This window comes from Thermobia domestica, chromosome 8, assembly GCF_964235325.1.
Source record: "Thermobia domestica chromosome 8, izTheDome1.hap1.1, whole genome shotgun sequence".
NCBI lineage: Eukaryota > Metazoa > Arthropoda > Insecta > Zygentoma > Lepismatidae > Thermobia > Thermobia domestica.
The window spans coordinates 241,605,000-241,621,439 of NC_137461.1; the positions used below are offsets into that span (position 1 = coordinate 241,605,000).

Here is a 16,440-nt window from a genome sequence, read left to right on the forward strand (position 1 = left end):
ACATTTGGGAGTCAGAAAAATAAATTTGGGGAGGAAAGGAAGCTACATTAGGGAGTCAGAATGGTAAATTTGGGGATGAAAAGTAGCTACATTTGGGAATCAGAATGGTAAATTGGAGGAAGAAAAGTAGCTACATTTGGGAGTCAGAATGACAAATTTGGGGATGAATAGTACATTTGGGAGTCGGAGTGGTAAATTTGGATAGATAAATACATTTGGGAGTCAAAAAGATAAATTTGGGGAGGAAAAGTATCTACATTTGGGAGTCAGAATGGTAAATGTGGTTGATGATAGATAAATTTAGAGGAGAGGAATCGTAAATTTGGGGGTTGCGCTCTAGCCCTTGAGGTGGATGGTGCTCCCTAGTAACTAGAAAGAGGAAGGTGAACTAGTTGGGGTATTGGGAAGGAGACCTATCCTGAGGAGAGTCACAGTACTACGGTAGACGGAAAAGGTGGAAGGAGATGGAGAGACTTTTAATTAGCTCGGTGGTCTTGAAATCGACAATTGCAACGACAAGACGAAGAGACTGGCTGAGGCTAGAAGCTTCTCAGCAGGCTGCAAGTGTCCTATTAAAGATTAAAGAACACTTGACATGGTGATAAACTCCCTAGGTGGTAGTTGTTGTAATGAAAGAAGAAATACACTGGTAACAAACATTTTCTGAGAAGTTAGTAACTAAATATAACTTTCGCTATATTCTTCTGTCTTGTAGCTATTCCCTGCTTTCTGTCTTCAACGAATTTCGGTAATTAGTGTCGTTAGTAATGATTTCAGAGTGGTCCGGGCAAAAATACTGAAGCTACGAATCCCCCCTGGGGTATATGTCCGGTCGTGCTGAACCTAGGTTATCAATATTTTCGCTGTTCCTCGTGCGCGTACTCGTTAGGCATTGCGCATTTTCGGCAGTATTTGTTATTCATTTGTTTCCTCTGGGTTCCAAAGTGATGAACTGCATATGTTTTTCTTTTTCGTTGACTTATAAATAGTATGATGAAATGGAGAATCACAAGTTTTGTTTCTCAAAGCGGGAAGTTGAAAGAGCCAATAGATCAGAGATAAGTAAGGGGGCAAACTAATTTACATAACAATAAGATAAAACATACATCAACCTATCCTTTCCATACCTAGCAGCCACATTGCTTAGGCCAAAGAGTGAATTTTAGATTCTTAAACTTAGGTTGAGAGCAGAAGTGACAAAATCACCTAACTCATCCGTTGAAAGTACCTCACAGGATGATGAAAGGTGTTCTGAAATCACCATTGACTGCTGCCCACGAGATAAGAAATAAGGTTTCTTGTCTCGTCTCGTACATTCTCAAGAGAGTTTCGCATTAATTTTCAAACTCTTCTTTCTTGTCTCGCTTGTCAAGAAGTTTTTCGTTTTATCTCGTAAATCAGACGATTATACTCGACTTCGGGAAGTAGTGCAAGCACTAGTCGTTAAAGGACATATATATTTAGTAAAGGAAAATACAATTGCTACGAAGCTATAAGAATTGAATCCTCCACCCCATCTCCTAGATTTAAGAAAAATATTATTCATTGGTTTCATACATAATAGTTTTTCCACTTTCGTACAATATAATGTGTAATTTTTTAAAATGAAATGAAATCTTTAAGTTTTACGTCCCACGTTTATGCCGGCTAGCCTGAAGGAGACGGTGATGAGAAATAAATAAAACGGTGGAATGAAGAAAGTGGAAGGAAACGGGAGAACGACGAGAAACCCCCTTCCACACGGTGTTTGCCCAGCACAAAGTTTAATTGGCACGAGTTGGGACCGAACCAAGGATCCCATGCACCAGAGATGAAAGCTCTTCCACTGAGCTACTACAACCCTTTATTTTTATTGAGGCTCTCTAATACTTGAAGTCAGTGAAAAATGAGCGATCACTCCCCCTCCTTGTTCCAAATAAAGTTGATCCCGAACTATATGGGACTTCGGTTTTTAAGAAAAATTTTAGCGTCCCGAGAGACACCTAACAGAAACGCATTATATGATGGGTCGACAAATTTTCCAAACCTCAAAAATATACGACAGATATCCTTAGTGACTTTTGTAAATTTCAGCTATAATGTGTACCTATGATTATTAGGAAACCGAAATGGTTCTATCGCTAAACTGTTTCTTATTAGGAGTGAAATCATCACCATGTGATGTTATTCTTTGATCGGTTTAATGGTTGAAAACTTCTGTTAAACTAAGAGTCAAGACGTTGACGCTATGAGTTTTCTGTTTCGGGTGTTTTTCATTTAAACTTTCAGAGTTATTTTAACTTCTTCATGAAATGAACTGAAATTTATAGTTTTATGTCTCAACGCTTAGGCTAAAGGGGACAGCTTAACAATGAGAGTAAATGATTATAAAAAATAGTAGAATGAGAACATAGAAGGAAACTAGAGAACCACGAGATAACCCATTGTTCTCCGCACAAAATTACATGACCAGGATTGAACCAGAAATTATTTGCTCTAACACTAAGCCCTTAATTCCAATTTTCCATTGATGAATATATTTTTTCTTCCTATTATTCTTAATAAATCGTCCCAGTACATGTTTTTATATACCAATAAGGAACAGAAGATATGCGTATGTTGAATAAATATGTCCGCCTTAGGCTTACCAGAAGGTGGCAACCCTATCCCGAAAGCTAGGATAGTTTATATGCACACACAAATACATATGTATGGATGAGTTCGAAAACCACATTTTTACCAAATTGAGATTATTGCACTTCCAGCTCAACTGATATAGACACACATTTAGGATGAAAACAAGGCACCTTCCCCTTAGGGCGCCGATTTTTCTGTAAATGGGGGGGGGGCATTCAGATTATGAAGGTATATATATATATATATATATATATATATATATATATATATATATATATATATGAAGATTTTAAGACAAATTGCACTCAAATTATGCCAAATATTGTATATTAATAAATACAATAGAGGGGCCCACATGAGCTTTGCGGGTGCCCGGGTCTCCCGGCTCCCACAGGTTCGGCGCCCTTGATCTTCCCCCACTGGTCATAGAAAATATTGTACATTGAAATTTCTATTTAGTCTGAAAACATGTCATATCATGGAGATGACTTGTTCTCCAACTAAACTTGGAATATGCCACCAGATGGTACTACATTCGACAGAATCTAAATCATAAGTCGTGAGATTTTTAATGTATGTGACTAGTCGTTCCGATGCCATTCACCACTTTCGCCACTACATGGGCATTCATTCAACTCTTGTCACTGTAATTTTGGGTTCGGAAGAGAAAAATCCAAAAGGAAGACCGTATATATATTCCTCAACAATATGCCACACCGATAGAATAATGAACCACATCACAGAATTTCACTATAAAGGAGGTGAGAACAAATATGATACTTGATTTCAAAAGCTGGTGGCCGGAGAATTGTAACAAACTGTATTATCAACTAACTCCTACGAAAAAACAAGAAATGAGAAACCGCAATTGCAGAGGTGCTTAATTACGACAGTTTCAGTTACAAAAGATCGACTCCTGGTGAAGTTGAAGTATCTCATTTCATTAGTGGTTTGTGCACATTCAGGTTTGCTCTGTTAAAAAAAAAAAAAAAAGTCACTACAGATTGTCATGATCCAGAAAAGGATTTCTAACACTAGCAATCTCAGCTTGCTACCTGTTATAAGCATGTTCTAAAAGGGATGTCTGACCTTCTAGACTTAGTTTAGCTTTCCGTTAACTGTTAATACTTTTACAATGACAGACATGACCATATCTATTTAATCTGTAGCATATGCAATACATTTATTTCAAGTTGTAAATGAAGAACGAATAATATTTTCATTTATTTCATATAATGTAAAGTACATTTTCCTGGTTTGTACGAAAACAAGTCATCTCCAATTTTTATTTTTGTTTTTTAATGAACCAAAACGGGTTATTATCACATCAAAGTGATGGAATATTATGTACACAGCCATATTCTACGGTCAAAAAATTAGAACAGCCCTATATGTCAGATGCATATTGACTAATTTAGTTGTTTGTCTCTCCTGTAAAATTAGTTTCGATGGAGATGACTGGCTTTCAAACTCAATGATTCATATACTCTACAGTAGCTTTTGTAAAATAAAATAATTTGGTGGAAAGTGGTATAATATTTTCTTAGGATACCCAATCGTCATTACTGATCAAGTTGGAGTAGATCAGTAATGAGAATCCCCCGCCCCATCCTCGTTTATAACTAAAGTATCTCCGAGATAACTAGGTAGCAATACTTTTTGAAAGACATAATATTTGCTTTATTTGACATTAGAGAGAAGAGCCATGTGATTTTAGGTTCAAATAAGACAAAGGGAAAACGGGCGATCGCTCGTTTCAACAACGCATAGCTTCACCAGTGTTACAGATAACGGGCTAATGCACAGAATTCAACTACCTTTGGAACGTTTATAGTAAGGAATATGCCTACAAGATAGCAGTCTAATTCTGTACGCTGGTTTATTGTAACATTAAAAGAGATTATGCATTATTTTCCAGGATGTCGCGTACCTTTTTGAATGTGATGTTAACTTACAATTCCAAAGTGGAGTAATAAGACTTGTTTGACTAATGTCTTAATATATGCTTCAAATATATCAACATTTGAAGGTAGTTTTTCAAACTTATTTTCGTTTAAAATTTCCAAATATTGTTTGGAGTGTATTAATATATGTTCCATCTTAAGTTGTTCTTTTATATTTATAAGTATTACATTCACTTTTCACGAATAGAGCAAGATTTCGTGCTACTGATTTACTTAATTTAACGTCTGGTGAGGAAACATACTCTGTAACTCTACCATACATGTAGGATGGATTGACATTGTGCGTTCAACGTCACAAACTCCGTGCATGTTGAGAAAATGCAAGGGTGCCCAGTCAGCCAAAAGGCAGAGTGTGGTTGAATAGGAACGTCTCAAAATTCATCTTGGAGCATACTCAATTGCGAGTGAATTTCCTTTACGAGTTCACGCGAGACACTCCAAACATTAGGCCGCGACAAACATCAACAGTACATATAGCCTACAGTAAGTATGGTGAATGAACGTGCCGTTAGTTGTGAAATTTCGTGCCTTTGAAGTAGCAGAAAAACGAGCACCGTGGCCACCGACAAAGATATGTCCAGATGTACTCCTCAGAAACACAATAGAAGTTGATCCTTGGATAATTATTAGTGGAACTCCAGACAAGTTACGCACACACCATACGACTACCGTTAGACAGTTGGGCCTAGTCAATAAGGTGAAAAGTTTTGGAGTGTGCGGAATAATTGAGAAGCTTTCCAGTATTTGATTGCCATTCCTGATTAAAAAAGAAATAGATATGCTATTATAATTATAAAAAGTCAGGACAGTAATTTGATCGTGACCAACGTTAAGGACATTTTCCTAAATCTTCTCTTTACGATTAACGTTCAGGACATTTTCCTAAATCTTCTCTTCACCAGCAAAAGGCGATGCTTTGTTATGATGGCCTACATTAAGGGAGATCTATCATATCTTTATCCGTCGTTTAAGTGCTGAACTTCACGCGATGGACCTCATAGTTGTCCTGAAGCATCCAGCAATGCATCATTCAATTCATCCTGTAGTATTCCTGCGTAGATGAATAGGGTTGTAAAATTCAAATCGTATTTTGTATGTCCAAGTGACTACTATCCACATCGGTGTATCACAATAAATTTACAAAAAGAAGTTTATTTTCTAATACTACAGTAGTTCAGTTTGGTTTGGTATAAAGGATTTTTTAAATTCACAATTTTACTGGAAATTGTTGTGTTAGCTACTAAGATTCATTCAGTGCTGAACTGGAACTTAGTAAAAATAATTTCTTTAAATGAGCTACAAACGAATAATTTCGAAGCAGTAACCCCCCCCCCCCTGTTATTGTTTCTAGTGCATGCACCTTTGATATTGTGGTAACAGATTCGGTTTCCGTTAGCAAAACATTAAAAACATGAACACATTACGGAGTTTCTGATTCCACTTTAAACTGCAGTTCCACTTTTCATATAGTCTCGGTGAAGAAAAGAGACTTTTCAACAAATATGTTTGGGAAGCATATTACATTAACGAAATCATAATATAGTATTTGCATATTCTCTAAAAATAGAGTTTCTAAAATTAAGAGAAATAACGGATCGTAAATTTTATATCTAACTCTAAACAATGTTACGAAAAGGGGGGAAACAAACACTTAATATACTGTACAGTACTTGGTATATAGTTCTACGTTGTTATCTTACTCTAATAACTGCATAGGGGAAACAGTGCGATAAAATGTTAACTAGTAAAATAGTGTTAGTGGTTTAGTAAGTGCTGCAGCATATCTGTTTGGAACCCCGGTGCGGGAAGGAATTTGTGGGACAGGAACGTGTCAATGAGTGGTTCTGAAGATATACCAGTTTTCGTTTGATCCTCTTGCCAGTTATACAAATATGGCATCTCGGATGGTTGTGCGAGACAGGGTTCTTGCTGCACCAATAGTTGGCCCTCTTTTTCCAAAGGACCGTTAACGTGTAAAACGATCAAAACAAGACAAGTCAGTCTACTAGATCTTTCGATTTCTACAAGAAATATTAAACATAATAAATTGATGATTATCATTATGGCTCGTACTTTTATGAGATGTCATACTTTTACAAACGATTTTTGTCGTTGAATCTGGAATCATTGACTTTTACGATGTCTAAACTAAGCTATATAAACTATAGCTATATATTTAGCTTACATATTGTTAATTTTTAGGGTATAAATGCACGCATATTTTAAAAGTTTTTAGTTCGTAGCTTTCGGGATCTTATCATAATAATATATCTATCTACTGATGATCTGTTTCAGTGTTATTTCAATGGCCCTTTTGTTATTTTACACTCAAGGGGCCAACCTAAGCTGGCTATCAGCAAGATATTGAGTACTGTGCAACGCGAGCTGTTTTAATTATTTTAGTATTTAAATGGATTTTACTTCTTGAACGTTACCTATATAATTAAAGGAAATCTGAAAATGTATAGGCCTAAAGTACGTACATATCTCACATAAACAAAATGAGCAACCGGATATTTTAGAACTCAGTAAAAAGTAATATGAGCTACAAACAGCAGATGTTGGACTTCTTTAGTCCAGGAACCCCAATATGTTATCACCTATTGTTGCGTCTCCAGGTTTAAGATGGTGAAGATGGTGAAGTATTGTCCATTCGGTTATTAGCTGGTATTACACAACAGTTTAATTTAGTTTTACATTTTTCTTAGAAAATTTAAAGTGAAATATTCGGATAAGCAACGTGGCGGTCACGGAAAACTCGCATCTCGAGAAAGAAGATTCCATTCTTTCAATCGCAAAACTAAAAGCTCAGACAAATTTAAATAGCGAACAAGATCGTTGAGATCCTCTTATCAAAACGTGTGAGGTTTTTGATTCAAGAAGCACTTCAAATGTTTTGTCGGAATAAATAGCTCCTCCACATCCTCCATAACCTTTAAACTCGTTATCGGATTCATCTCCACTTAGTATCATATTTTCTGGAGGTACTGATACCATCAATTCTCAGTGTGACATACATGTCTCATAATAGATGATGCATTAAGATATTGTACACTCTCCTGTGTTTCGACATGATTTCAGTTATTTTCGTTAGAGAAAAATATGATTCTGTTATGTGATCCGTCGGTTGCCACCAAGTCATTGGAACAACGAAGGGCACATGTGAACCTTTTACCCACCTGTCAGAAACCTAACACATGACAAACAGTATACGTGGGAGGTGTTTCTTGTCTTCGTCACCAATCCTACACCCGAAAGAAATTGCTACACCCCAGGCCAGTAGCCAGCCCCAAAGTGTAGGGGGGTCCGGCTGAAGTTAGGGGGGAGCCGATCCAATCATACTATATTATAGTTCATTTTTAAGCCTACCGTAAAAATTTTAGGGGGGAGCAAATATTTTAGGGGGCCACCTCCCCTAGACCCCCCTGGGTACGGGCCTGCTACACCCTAATTCGTAGGACTTCTTTACAAGCGAGGTCAATTGTCACTTTTGTGACTTCAGGGCCATCTCTCCACAGAACTAGGCCTATTTACACACTTATGAGACATTTCTTCTTCTGAATGAACACAACGCACACACCCACACAAACACAAAACGAACCTAGAACAACATTGCCAACAACCACAACTTGATTTTACGTGTTTGGGCATGATTCAACGGCAACGTTGTTAAACGTCACTTATTTTCTGGAAATTATTTGTGCCTCAGGGTATGTATCGGAATTTCTTGCAAATATATAGACTGCAAATTACTTAAATTTAACCTCAGCAGGGAAACCTATATGCAGCGTTTTCAAGGAATTTAGCGGATTTCGATAAGGAGGGGGTAGTGTGTCACAAGTAAACCTACGGTACCCTCTTAATCAAAAACTTATTTTAGTTTCGAATTCAGCACACTCGATTAGTGGTGATTTATTTATTTATTTATTTATTTATTTACTTATTTATTTACTTATTTATTTACTGTCGCTTCCTAAATCGGCAGGAAAGCTGTTTGAAGATTCATAAAAATAACTCACTACCAACAACTGTAGAAAAACATAGAACACAGATATTAGCAAAGAACTGTTATACTTAATTGGTACACAACAGTTAGGCCTGTGAGATATCCGGATGAGGATATCGAAAATGCATGTTGATAAAATTTCGAAACTTGATCTTTATATTAGAAGTACTGAATATAAAAAGATAAAAACATTTTTAAAAATTACCAAAATATTGACAATATTGAAATATCGAAAAAATGGAAATAATGATCAGTATTAGTTTTCGATATCGACATTTTCATATTTGAAAGTTTCGACCAATTGGTTTATAAATGTAATTATAGGACAGAACTAGCCCAGAGTTCTGGCATGCCTGGAAACTCAAGGTTTACTCTTCTACCATGACAATATCTGTTTTTATGCCGTGAAGCAAACAGTTCAGTTTAAAATGGATATGCATGTCAAACAATTGAATATCCTCGTACTCACCTTGTTTGGGCGTCTCTTTGTAAATTTGAACCTTTAAAAAAGATGTAAAAAAACCAAATATTTCTGTCAGAGTACAAAATTGTACTATAGGCTAATAAGGCAACGCTTCAATAGCATCCCTACTCAAGAGTGGTACCAAGCTTTAGACTTTTGAAAATAAATTCTTCATAGGAATTTATTACTACTGAATGTTATTACAGTAAAGATTGTAATAAGATTTTTCTACAAATTACTAGTCTGTATTCATTATATTACTAGTCGGGGAGCCAGGGATCCTCCATGTGCACTTCCCCCCTGATCCTATGAGACCATACTTTTTAAAATCTTCATAGTCTAAAGAAAATTTATAGCTATGTTCCCAAGAAAACAAACTGGCTCTACACCTAAAGAATTGCCCTTATTTAGTAGAACCTATGTACGTCTGCCAGCAAAATAAAGAAAATAGTTAACCTTCATTTTGATGGATTTATTTCCCCCCCCCCCTAAATATCGCATCGTCATAAATGATACATCATTGAAAAGTTTATGGAACACAGATTCCAACGGGGTAATGCTTCCACCTTTCGTGCTTCACTCCTAGAAGAAGAAGAAGAAAAAACCTGAAAATTTTTGAAAAATTCTGAAAATTCTAAGATTCGTGGGCAGTTTGCAACCCTTGCACTTGCTGTACGTCAACGAAATATTTTCTGCGTATGCTCTAGATAGATATGTCAAACATATGCAACAATCATAGAGATCAGCAAAATACAACGTGAGAAAAAAAAATCAGAACCTCAAATTTCTTTCGGGCCATTTTTATTAGACTTACAAAACAACTCCTATTACCCTCAATATTATCCCCCTTCTATTAGAACTACGCACATGAATCTTCGTTATTACGTTTGATATCCTCCAATAACAATTCTGATTTAAAAAATAGTTAATTTGCCCAATTGGGGGAGGGGGGATATAGCCTTTAGATTGCAATTAGAATGGTACGCTATTAGTATCGAAGAGGTTTTTTTTTTTTTTTTTCTTTTTTTTTTTTTTTTTACAATTCCTGGCGTTACCAACCCTTACAGTGCATGTTAGTTTAATTATTTTTATAGGAGTAAGATGCAACGTACCTGTATATTCTGCCGAAGGAGATAAAACGAAATCTTCACTGTACAAATAGACAAATCAAATTAGGGGCACTTCTGCAAACGCAATCACTTTCACAATCACTATCACTTTCATAACTGAAAAGGTTTCTCAGTGCAAAAAGTGTATTCAGCAACGGGTCAATTAAACAGGCCTTTGAGGGCGGTAACATGGAAAAGTCAACGTTTGCTTCCATTGAAAGGATGAGATCTTTGTCTTGGCATTTGTTTTTTACTATGAGCAGCCTAAGCTCATCAATTGAGGAACATTTTCTAGATCCATAAAGGGCGCATGTAAATTCCTCTAGGAGTGAAACTAATTTGTCATCTACAGTCCATGATGCTGCAAGTTTTTGGAAAGCTGCAAGATAAGGTTGATACTTCTGAGAGAGCACCATTTTTAAAGGTTTGATCTTTCCTTTTCCTTTGAAGGCACTTGTTGAATCACACCCTGTAAAGGCATGAAGCCCCAGTAAAGCAGAACACTTCTCAGCACCATAATCCTCTGACAGTTTACTAACATTAAGTAACCTTTTCTTGTTACCATATCCTGATTGAAACAATATTTTGCATCTGATGTTACTTGCATGAGCAAGCAATATCCAAAAAAAATGTCACTATCAGGACTTATAACTCTCACTTCCTCGTAACCCATTTCAGCAGCATACATGCAATAGACAATGACTCTCGTAACTGTTTCTTCTTGGTTTGATGTCAGTACTGGTATCAATACGGCTTCTTTGGAAACAGAGAGATTGAAAGCTTCACCATTCTTTACTGAAATAAAACTGCGAGTTCCTATCAAATTCTTTACTTCTTTCTCTATTGACCAAATATCATGCAGAACATTTACTAACTGTTGCTTATTTTCTTCATTTTTCAAAAACAATTTCCAGTCTTTAGGTTTCTTGGATTTCGGGCCTGACACAATCAACTTTTCTGCTTCTCCTCTTCGTTTTCTTTCCAAAGCTTTTACTGATATCTTGCTGTACATATCAGTACTGAAGATGACATCACCTTGTTTAGAAGTCACATGGAAAATCTTCAAAGCTATGTCCTTGAAGGTTGGTGAAATTTATTTCAAAATGTGAAAGTATGCATTACCATCCTCGACAGTCAACATTTTTGGATCAGGGGGAAAAGCCTCGTCACAAACATCTTTTGCAAAGTACAAAAACGACTTGGCTTTGTTAGTCTTGGCAAGAAATCCATTAGTGGTACCGATGCTGTATGGTATTGGTGACAAAGAATATGTCATAAGCTGTTTCAAATCTATCTTCATGTGTTTTTCTTGTGCCTTCACTAGTAGCTGATATAGAATATTTCCTTGATGTCTGTACTCTATAACTTTGTTTGTACTTGTTGCCGCCTTGACACTAATTTGCATGTTTGCCATAGTTTTCAAGTTCAGTTTTTTTATGCTCTCAAAAAATTTCTCATTCTTTTTCAGTCGCTCTTCCACAAAAGTATCTCTGGCACCTTTCCCTAGCTGTTCAGCTTGAAGAATATCTTCCTCAATATTTGGAGACACAGAAACACCTGAAGATATTACATATAACCGATCTTCTTTAATGTCAAAGGGATTCATGTAACCTTCGAAAGCTTCTATTACTCGCAATACTTTATTGTGCCCTCTTTCAGTTGCTGATGTTCCTAAGTCTCGATGAATATTTCCTTTTCTACTTTTGATACCAGCCATATGCAAAGTTGCTCCTAACATTTCCGAACGCATATGTGTTGTAATTATCCATCTTTGGTATGCACCATAGTTCCTTGTGATTCCGGTCAACCCTATTCCACTACCTCCAGCACCTCCTCTTGACTTTGCATGCTTCATGAATGTTTCTTCCATGGTTTTATCTACATCTGTTCTACACCCTGGAACCATACTCTTCGCAACACTGAAAGCACCCATTTTTAACAGTTCCTTTGCACCTGGGTGAGTATGTTCAATGTTAGCTATCATAACTGAAACCATTGTAGTATATCGTGCATAGTTTTGAGTAGAGTAGCTAAAGAACAAAGGTGACATTAAATGTAAACAATCTGCATACAGATAAAAGTTATTTTTCTTAACAGCTTCATGAAGTTGCAAAACCAGCCACACATGATCCATAAATGACACCCAAAACTGAGCTGTTTTACCAAGTGATCCTTTTTTAACTTCTTGTATGAAATCTTGATATTATTTATAAAAGTGAGCAACTTTTTCATTCTGCATGATCAAATTAATGCTGTCATGATTGGGTTCTAATATTGCTTGCTTAAAATAATCTTTCAAATTTTCCAACATATTCAAATCATCTTTTTTATTAAACTGAAAGGTTTTGAGAAGCATTCTTTCCAAAGCTTCAAGAACTATTTTATAGCAATGCATAGCTCTACTGTAGTTCTTGCCACTCAATACTCCTTTCATCGATCCCAATGTCATTAGTCCAGCTTCTATCATAATATCATCTAAACCTGACCCTATCATTTTCTTTCCTATAACTGAGAAATAGGCACATGTTAAATTAAAGGTGCCTAAAAGAAAAATGTGCTTCCAGTATTCCAAAGGAGAGTTCCAAATTAATGGAAATGCTTTCATGCACACACCTAAGTCAAAGGTTGTGATTACATAATCTTGCCCAACAGCTTGAGAAGCTTCTTCTGCTAATCTCAAACATTCCTTCACTGTACTGTAGTCTGTGGTTGGCTTGTAAATGACTGGATAGTAACCTATGATTGCGAGCTTCTTGGGTGGCTCACCAGCGATTGACTGAAATCCACTCCATCCAGGTATTTTATTCAAATCGGATGTTTTCTGAGACCTTAGCCCCACCCAACACAAGTTGTTTTGAAGACTTCTTGAGAAAGCTGATTCCCCCTCTGAATAATGAATTTGATGTATTACTAACTTAGGACTGTTTCGAATGTGTACAAAGCAATCAGGTAACTCATGGTTAATTGTTAAATTCAAGCTTATCTGTTTGGTCATCACTTCTGTATCTTTGATACATTCACTTCTGATGTCATCTTCCTCTACTTCCTGCAGCATTATTCCATGAGCTGTATGAACAGAGCCAGCACCTGTCAATTCATTCACATTTTGGTCAAAATTATCAAGCTCAGAATGAAAAAGAAATTTCCCACTTGGCCTCATTACAATAGCATCAGATACAACAGAAGATTTGTTCAAAACCTCATTAGCCATTGCAGTCTCTGCCTCTAAACTAAACCAATACGATTCACAATGACCCAGTTTGTTGAGGAGGATTATTAGTTCCTTGCTTCGAAATAAATGTCTAAGACTCAGGCAGAGTAACACATGATTTGGCATCTTCAATTGTCCCTTGGTTGTGGCTCGGCAGATGTCTTGGCCTATTGAAGAAATAAGTTTCTTGGTTTTATCACTTTGTTTTTCCTTTCTGTTGGACATGACAATGGACAGAAAATTTTCGAAATTCTTCGGAAGTTTGACATCTTGGTCAAGTTCTTTTGCCGTTGGTGGCCCCTTAAGGTCTCCTTCCGCTCTGAAAATTCTAATGATAGAATCATGAAGATTTCTGGCCGCATTCTCAATGCTATTCTCTGATCCTAGTTGAAAAGCCATTTGGACTGCGGTATCAGTATCAAGGACTTACTGTAAACAAGGATAGCTTGAAAACACTTGCTCTGAGTAAATGAGATGTGTTGGCTGATTTCATGTTTCAATAATTTTGCCTTTAGTTTCTCAGATCTATGGTTTGGATTCCAACAATTTGACTTTTCTAATTCTGCAATGTACAAACCATTCAAATCTTTAAGTTTCATAATCAATTTGAGTTGTATGACTTTCATTCTAACCTCTTCAAGAACTACTTCAAAAGCATTTTTGTGTGCTTCCTCCATCTGCATTTGTATCAGCTTTTGTTCTTCATTTTTAGTTCTCCAATGGGTATCAATATTACAGTAAGTCTTCCTACAAGATGGATGAAATCTGGCTTCAACTGCAAATAAATCATCATTTCTGATTCTCCTTAAAAGCTTTTCATCACCTTTCGCTTCAGCACATATTAGAACAGTGTCTCCACCACCATACTCGAAGAGAGATGTTTTTTCACTTGTTCTGGCTTTATTCTTATAAATGCGTTTAGGTTCAACTACATTACAGAAAATGCAATCAGGCTGGAAGAGGATTCGATCTTTAGACTGATCGTCGTGACGTTGAGTGACTCTTCTCATCTTGGACTGAGGAGGTAGATGTTTCAGCTTTAAGTTGATCAAGGTTTTTGGTAAATTTTTGATAACACCCCCTGTGATAACCATCTCTTTCTTGCACAGTATCTGGAATTTGGGAACAGATCTCATCAAGTCTTTCTCGGTTGGTGACGTTTGTAACTGTCTTTTTCTCTTTACTTCCAGTAACTTATCAATCCGTTCTTGCGCATTGGGTAATTTCAAAATATGAGTGAAATGTCCACCTTTACACGGTAACGGGGGGAAGGGGTCACTAGGTCGTCAACCTGTCATATTCAGACCTTCAAACGCCTCATACAGGGCGATCTTCAGTACTATTGGGTATCAAGCTGTTATCCTGCTTTCTATTCCGCCAATATCTATAATTTTTGGATACTGTTAATATAAAAATATAATGTACACATTAGTGTAATTTTGTTTGCGTAAGATAATAGCAAGTCTTGCCAGTGCAGTTGTTCCCAATATATATTTCAATTTCTTGAGTTTCTTCTTCCTCCTCTTCTACAAATATCCTACAATCTGTACAAATGTTACTTCGCTGGACTTGAGTTTCGTGTTGAAAAAAGTTTGCAACGAAATGTAGTTCATGGTCCTGTGTTAAATAGGGAGATCATCAGAGTCATCAATATGAGTACCACTTCTAGCCCTTAAAAAACCTTATTCAGGGTGGTCCTCAGTACTGACGAGTATCGAATTTTTATCTCGCTTTCTATTGCACCAATGTATATGATTTTTAAATATTATTGACACCAAGGTACAGTGTATACATTAGAGTGATTTTGCCTGCGTACAATGGTAGCAAGTGTTGCCAGCATTCCACGATTTCCAGAAAGTGTCCTTTTTTTTTAGATTTTTTGCGGGGTTTCTTCCTCTTATTCTTCTACAAATAACGCACAATATCCTCACTTGTTACCTCATTGGAATCTACGTAAAATAAGCTTTCCAACGAGGTATTATTCATGGCCCTGTGATAATTAGGGGAATCTCTAGGACCGTCAAAGTGAAGGTCTACGCTTTCAGTGAAATACCTGCTGGTCTTATAAAGGTTAAAAAGAAAGGCCCGCTATTTTATAGTAGAGCCAGTTTTCTTTTTTGGGAACATGGCTTAAAATTTTCCTTGGGCTGTAAGTAATATAAAAATATATGTCGCAAAGGATCAGGGGGGTGCACATGGAGGACCCCTGGCTCCTCCCCTATACTTTCTCTCTCTCTCTCGTATATCACATACCTGAAAAAAATAGTTTCTTTATGTATTTTAATTGAATTACATATAATACGGGTTACTTCGGACAGATGGGGTCCAAAGTAGGTAAAAAAAAAATGTGTACAGGAGAAATCATTCCATGTGACGAAAAGGTGATTGTAGTGATATCGAAAATCACTGGGTGCAATCAGGGGATGATAGACTATTTGCTTTAACATAACCTAACCAAAAGTAACCTTAATTTTAAAAAGTACTGAAAATTTACCATGAAGTAACAATTGTTGATAATAAATGCTGGCCCCCATCTGCCCGACATATGCCTAATACAAATATAAATTAAATTAATCATATTCAGCTTACACGTGATTTTGTTCTTATTTATTGAATAAATTTAGTAATTAACAAATGGGAACTTTTACATATTTATCCTGTAAATGAATCACCTTTATCCAAATGTAAATAATTTACTGAATTGCAAGTGACTGGATTTTAAGTTATTTACTAATTACGTAAATAATGCCTTGTATTTCGTTAAAACTTAAGATACTACTTTTCATTTCCATAGATGACGTGGACGCCATCTTCCAGCTTCAATCAAGACCAGTATCAAAGACCGATGGACTCTATTGGGAAATTGAGAAATTATCTGTACGGTTCAATGCCAAGAAAGCTTATTTTCAGTATAATGGACTCATTATAGGAAATAAGGTTCTAAGTACGTATTCTACATTTTATTTTAAATAATAGTTGTTCTTTCGCTCATGTCACGTCACTTCTGAGAAATTCCACTTGAATTAAAAATGCCATGTGTTCTATAAGTTTCCCAACACACACCGCGTGGG

General features: G+C 36.3%; 1 protein-coding gene across 2 annotated transcripts in view; it reads left to right on the forward strand.

Moving 5' to 3' along the window:
• The window catches only part of LOC145691973 (protein takeout-like), a 54,860-nt gene that overhangs the window by 25,826 nt on the left and 12,594 nt on the right, over nt 1–16,440 (forward strand). For both annotated transcript variants that reach the window (XM_081767272.1, XM_081767271.1), the window contains exon 5: nt 16,164–16,313. In XM_081767272.1, the coding sequence (XP_081623398.1) occupies nt 16,164–16,313 (150 nt within the window). The remainder of the gene's footprint in view (nt 1–16,163; nt 16,314–16,440) is intronic.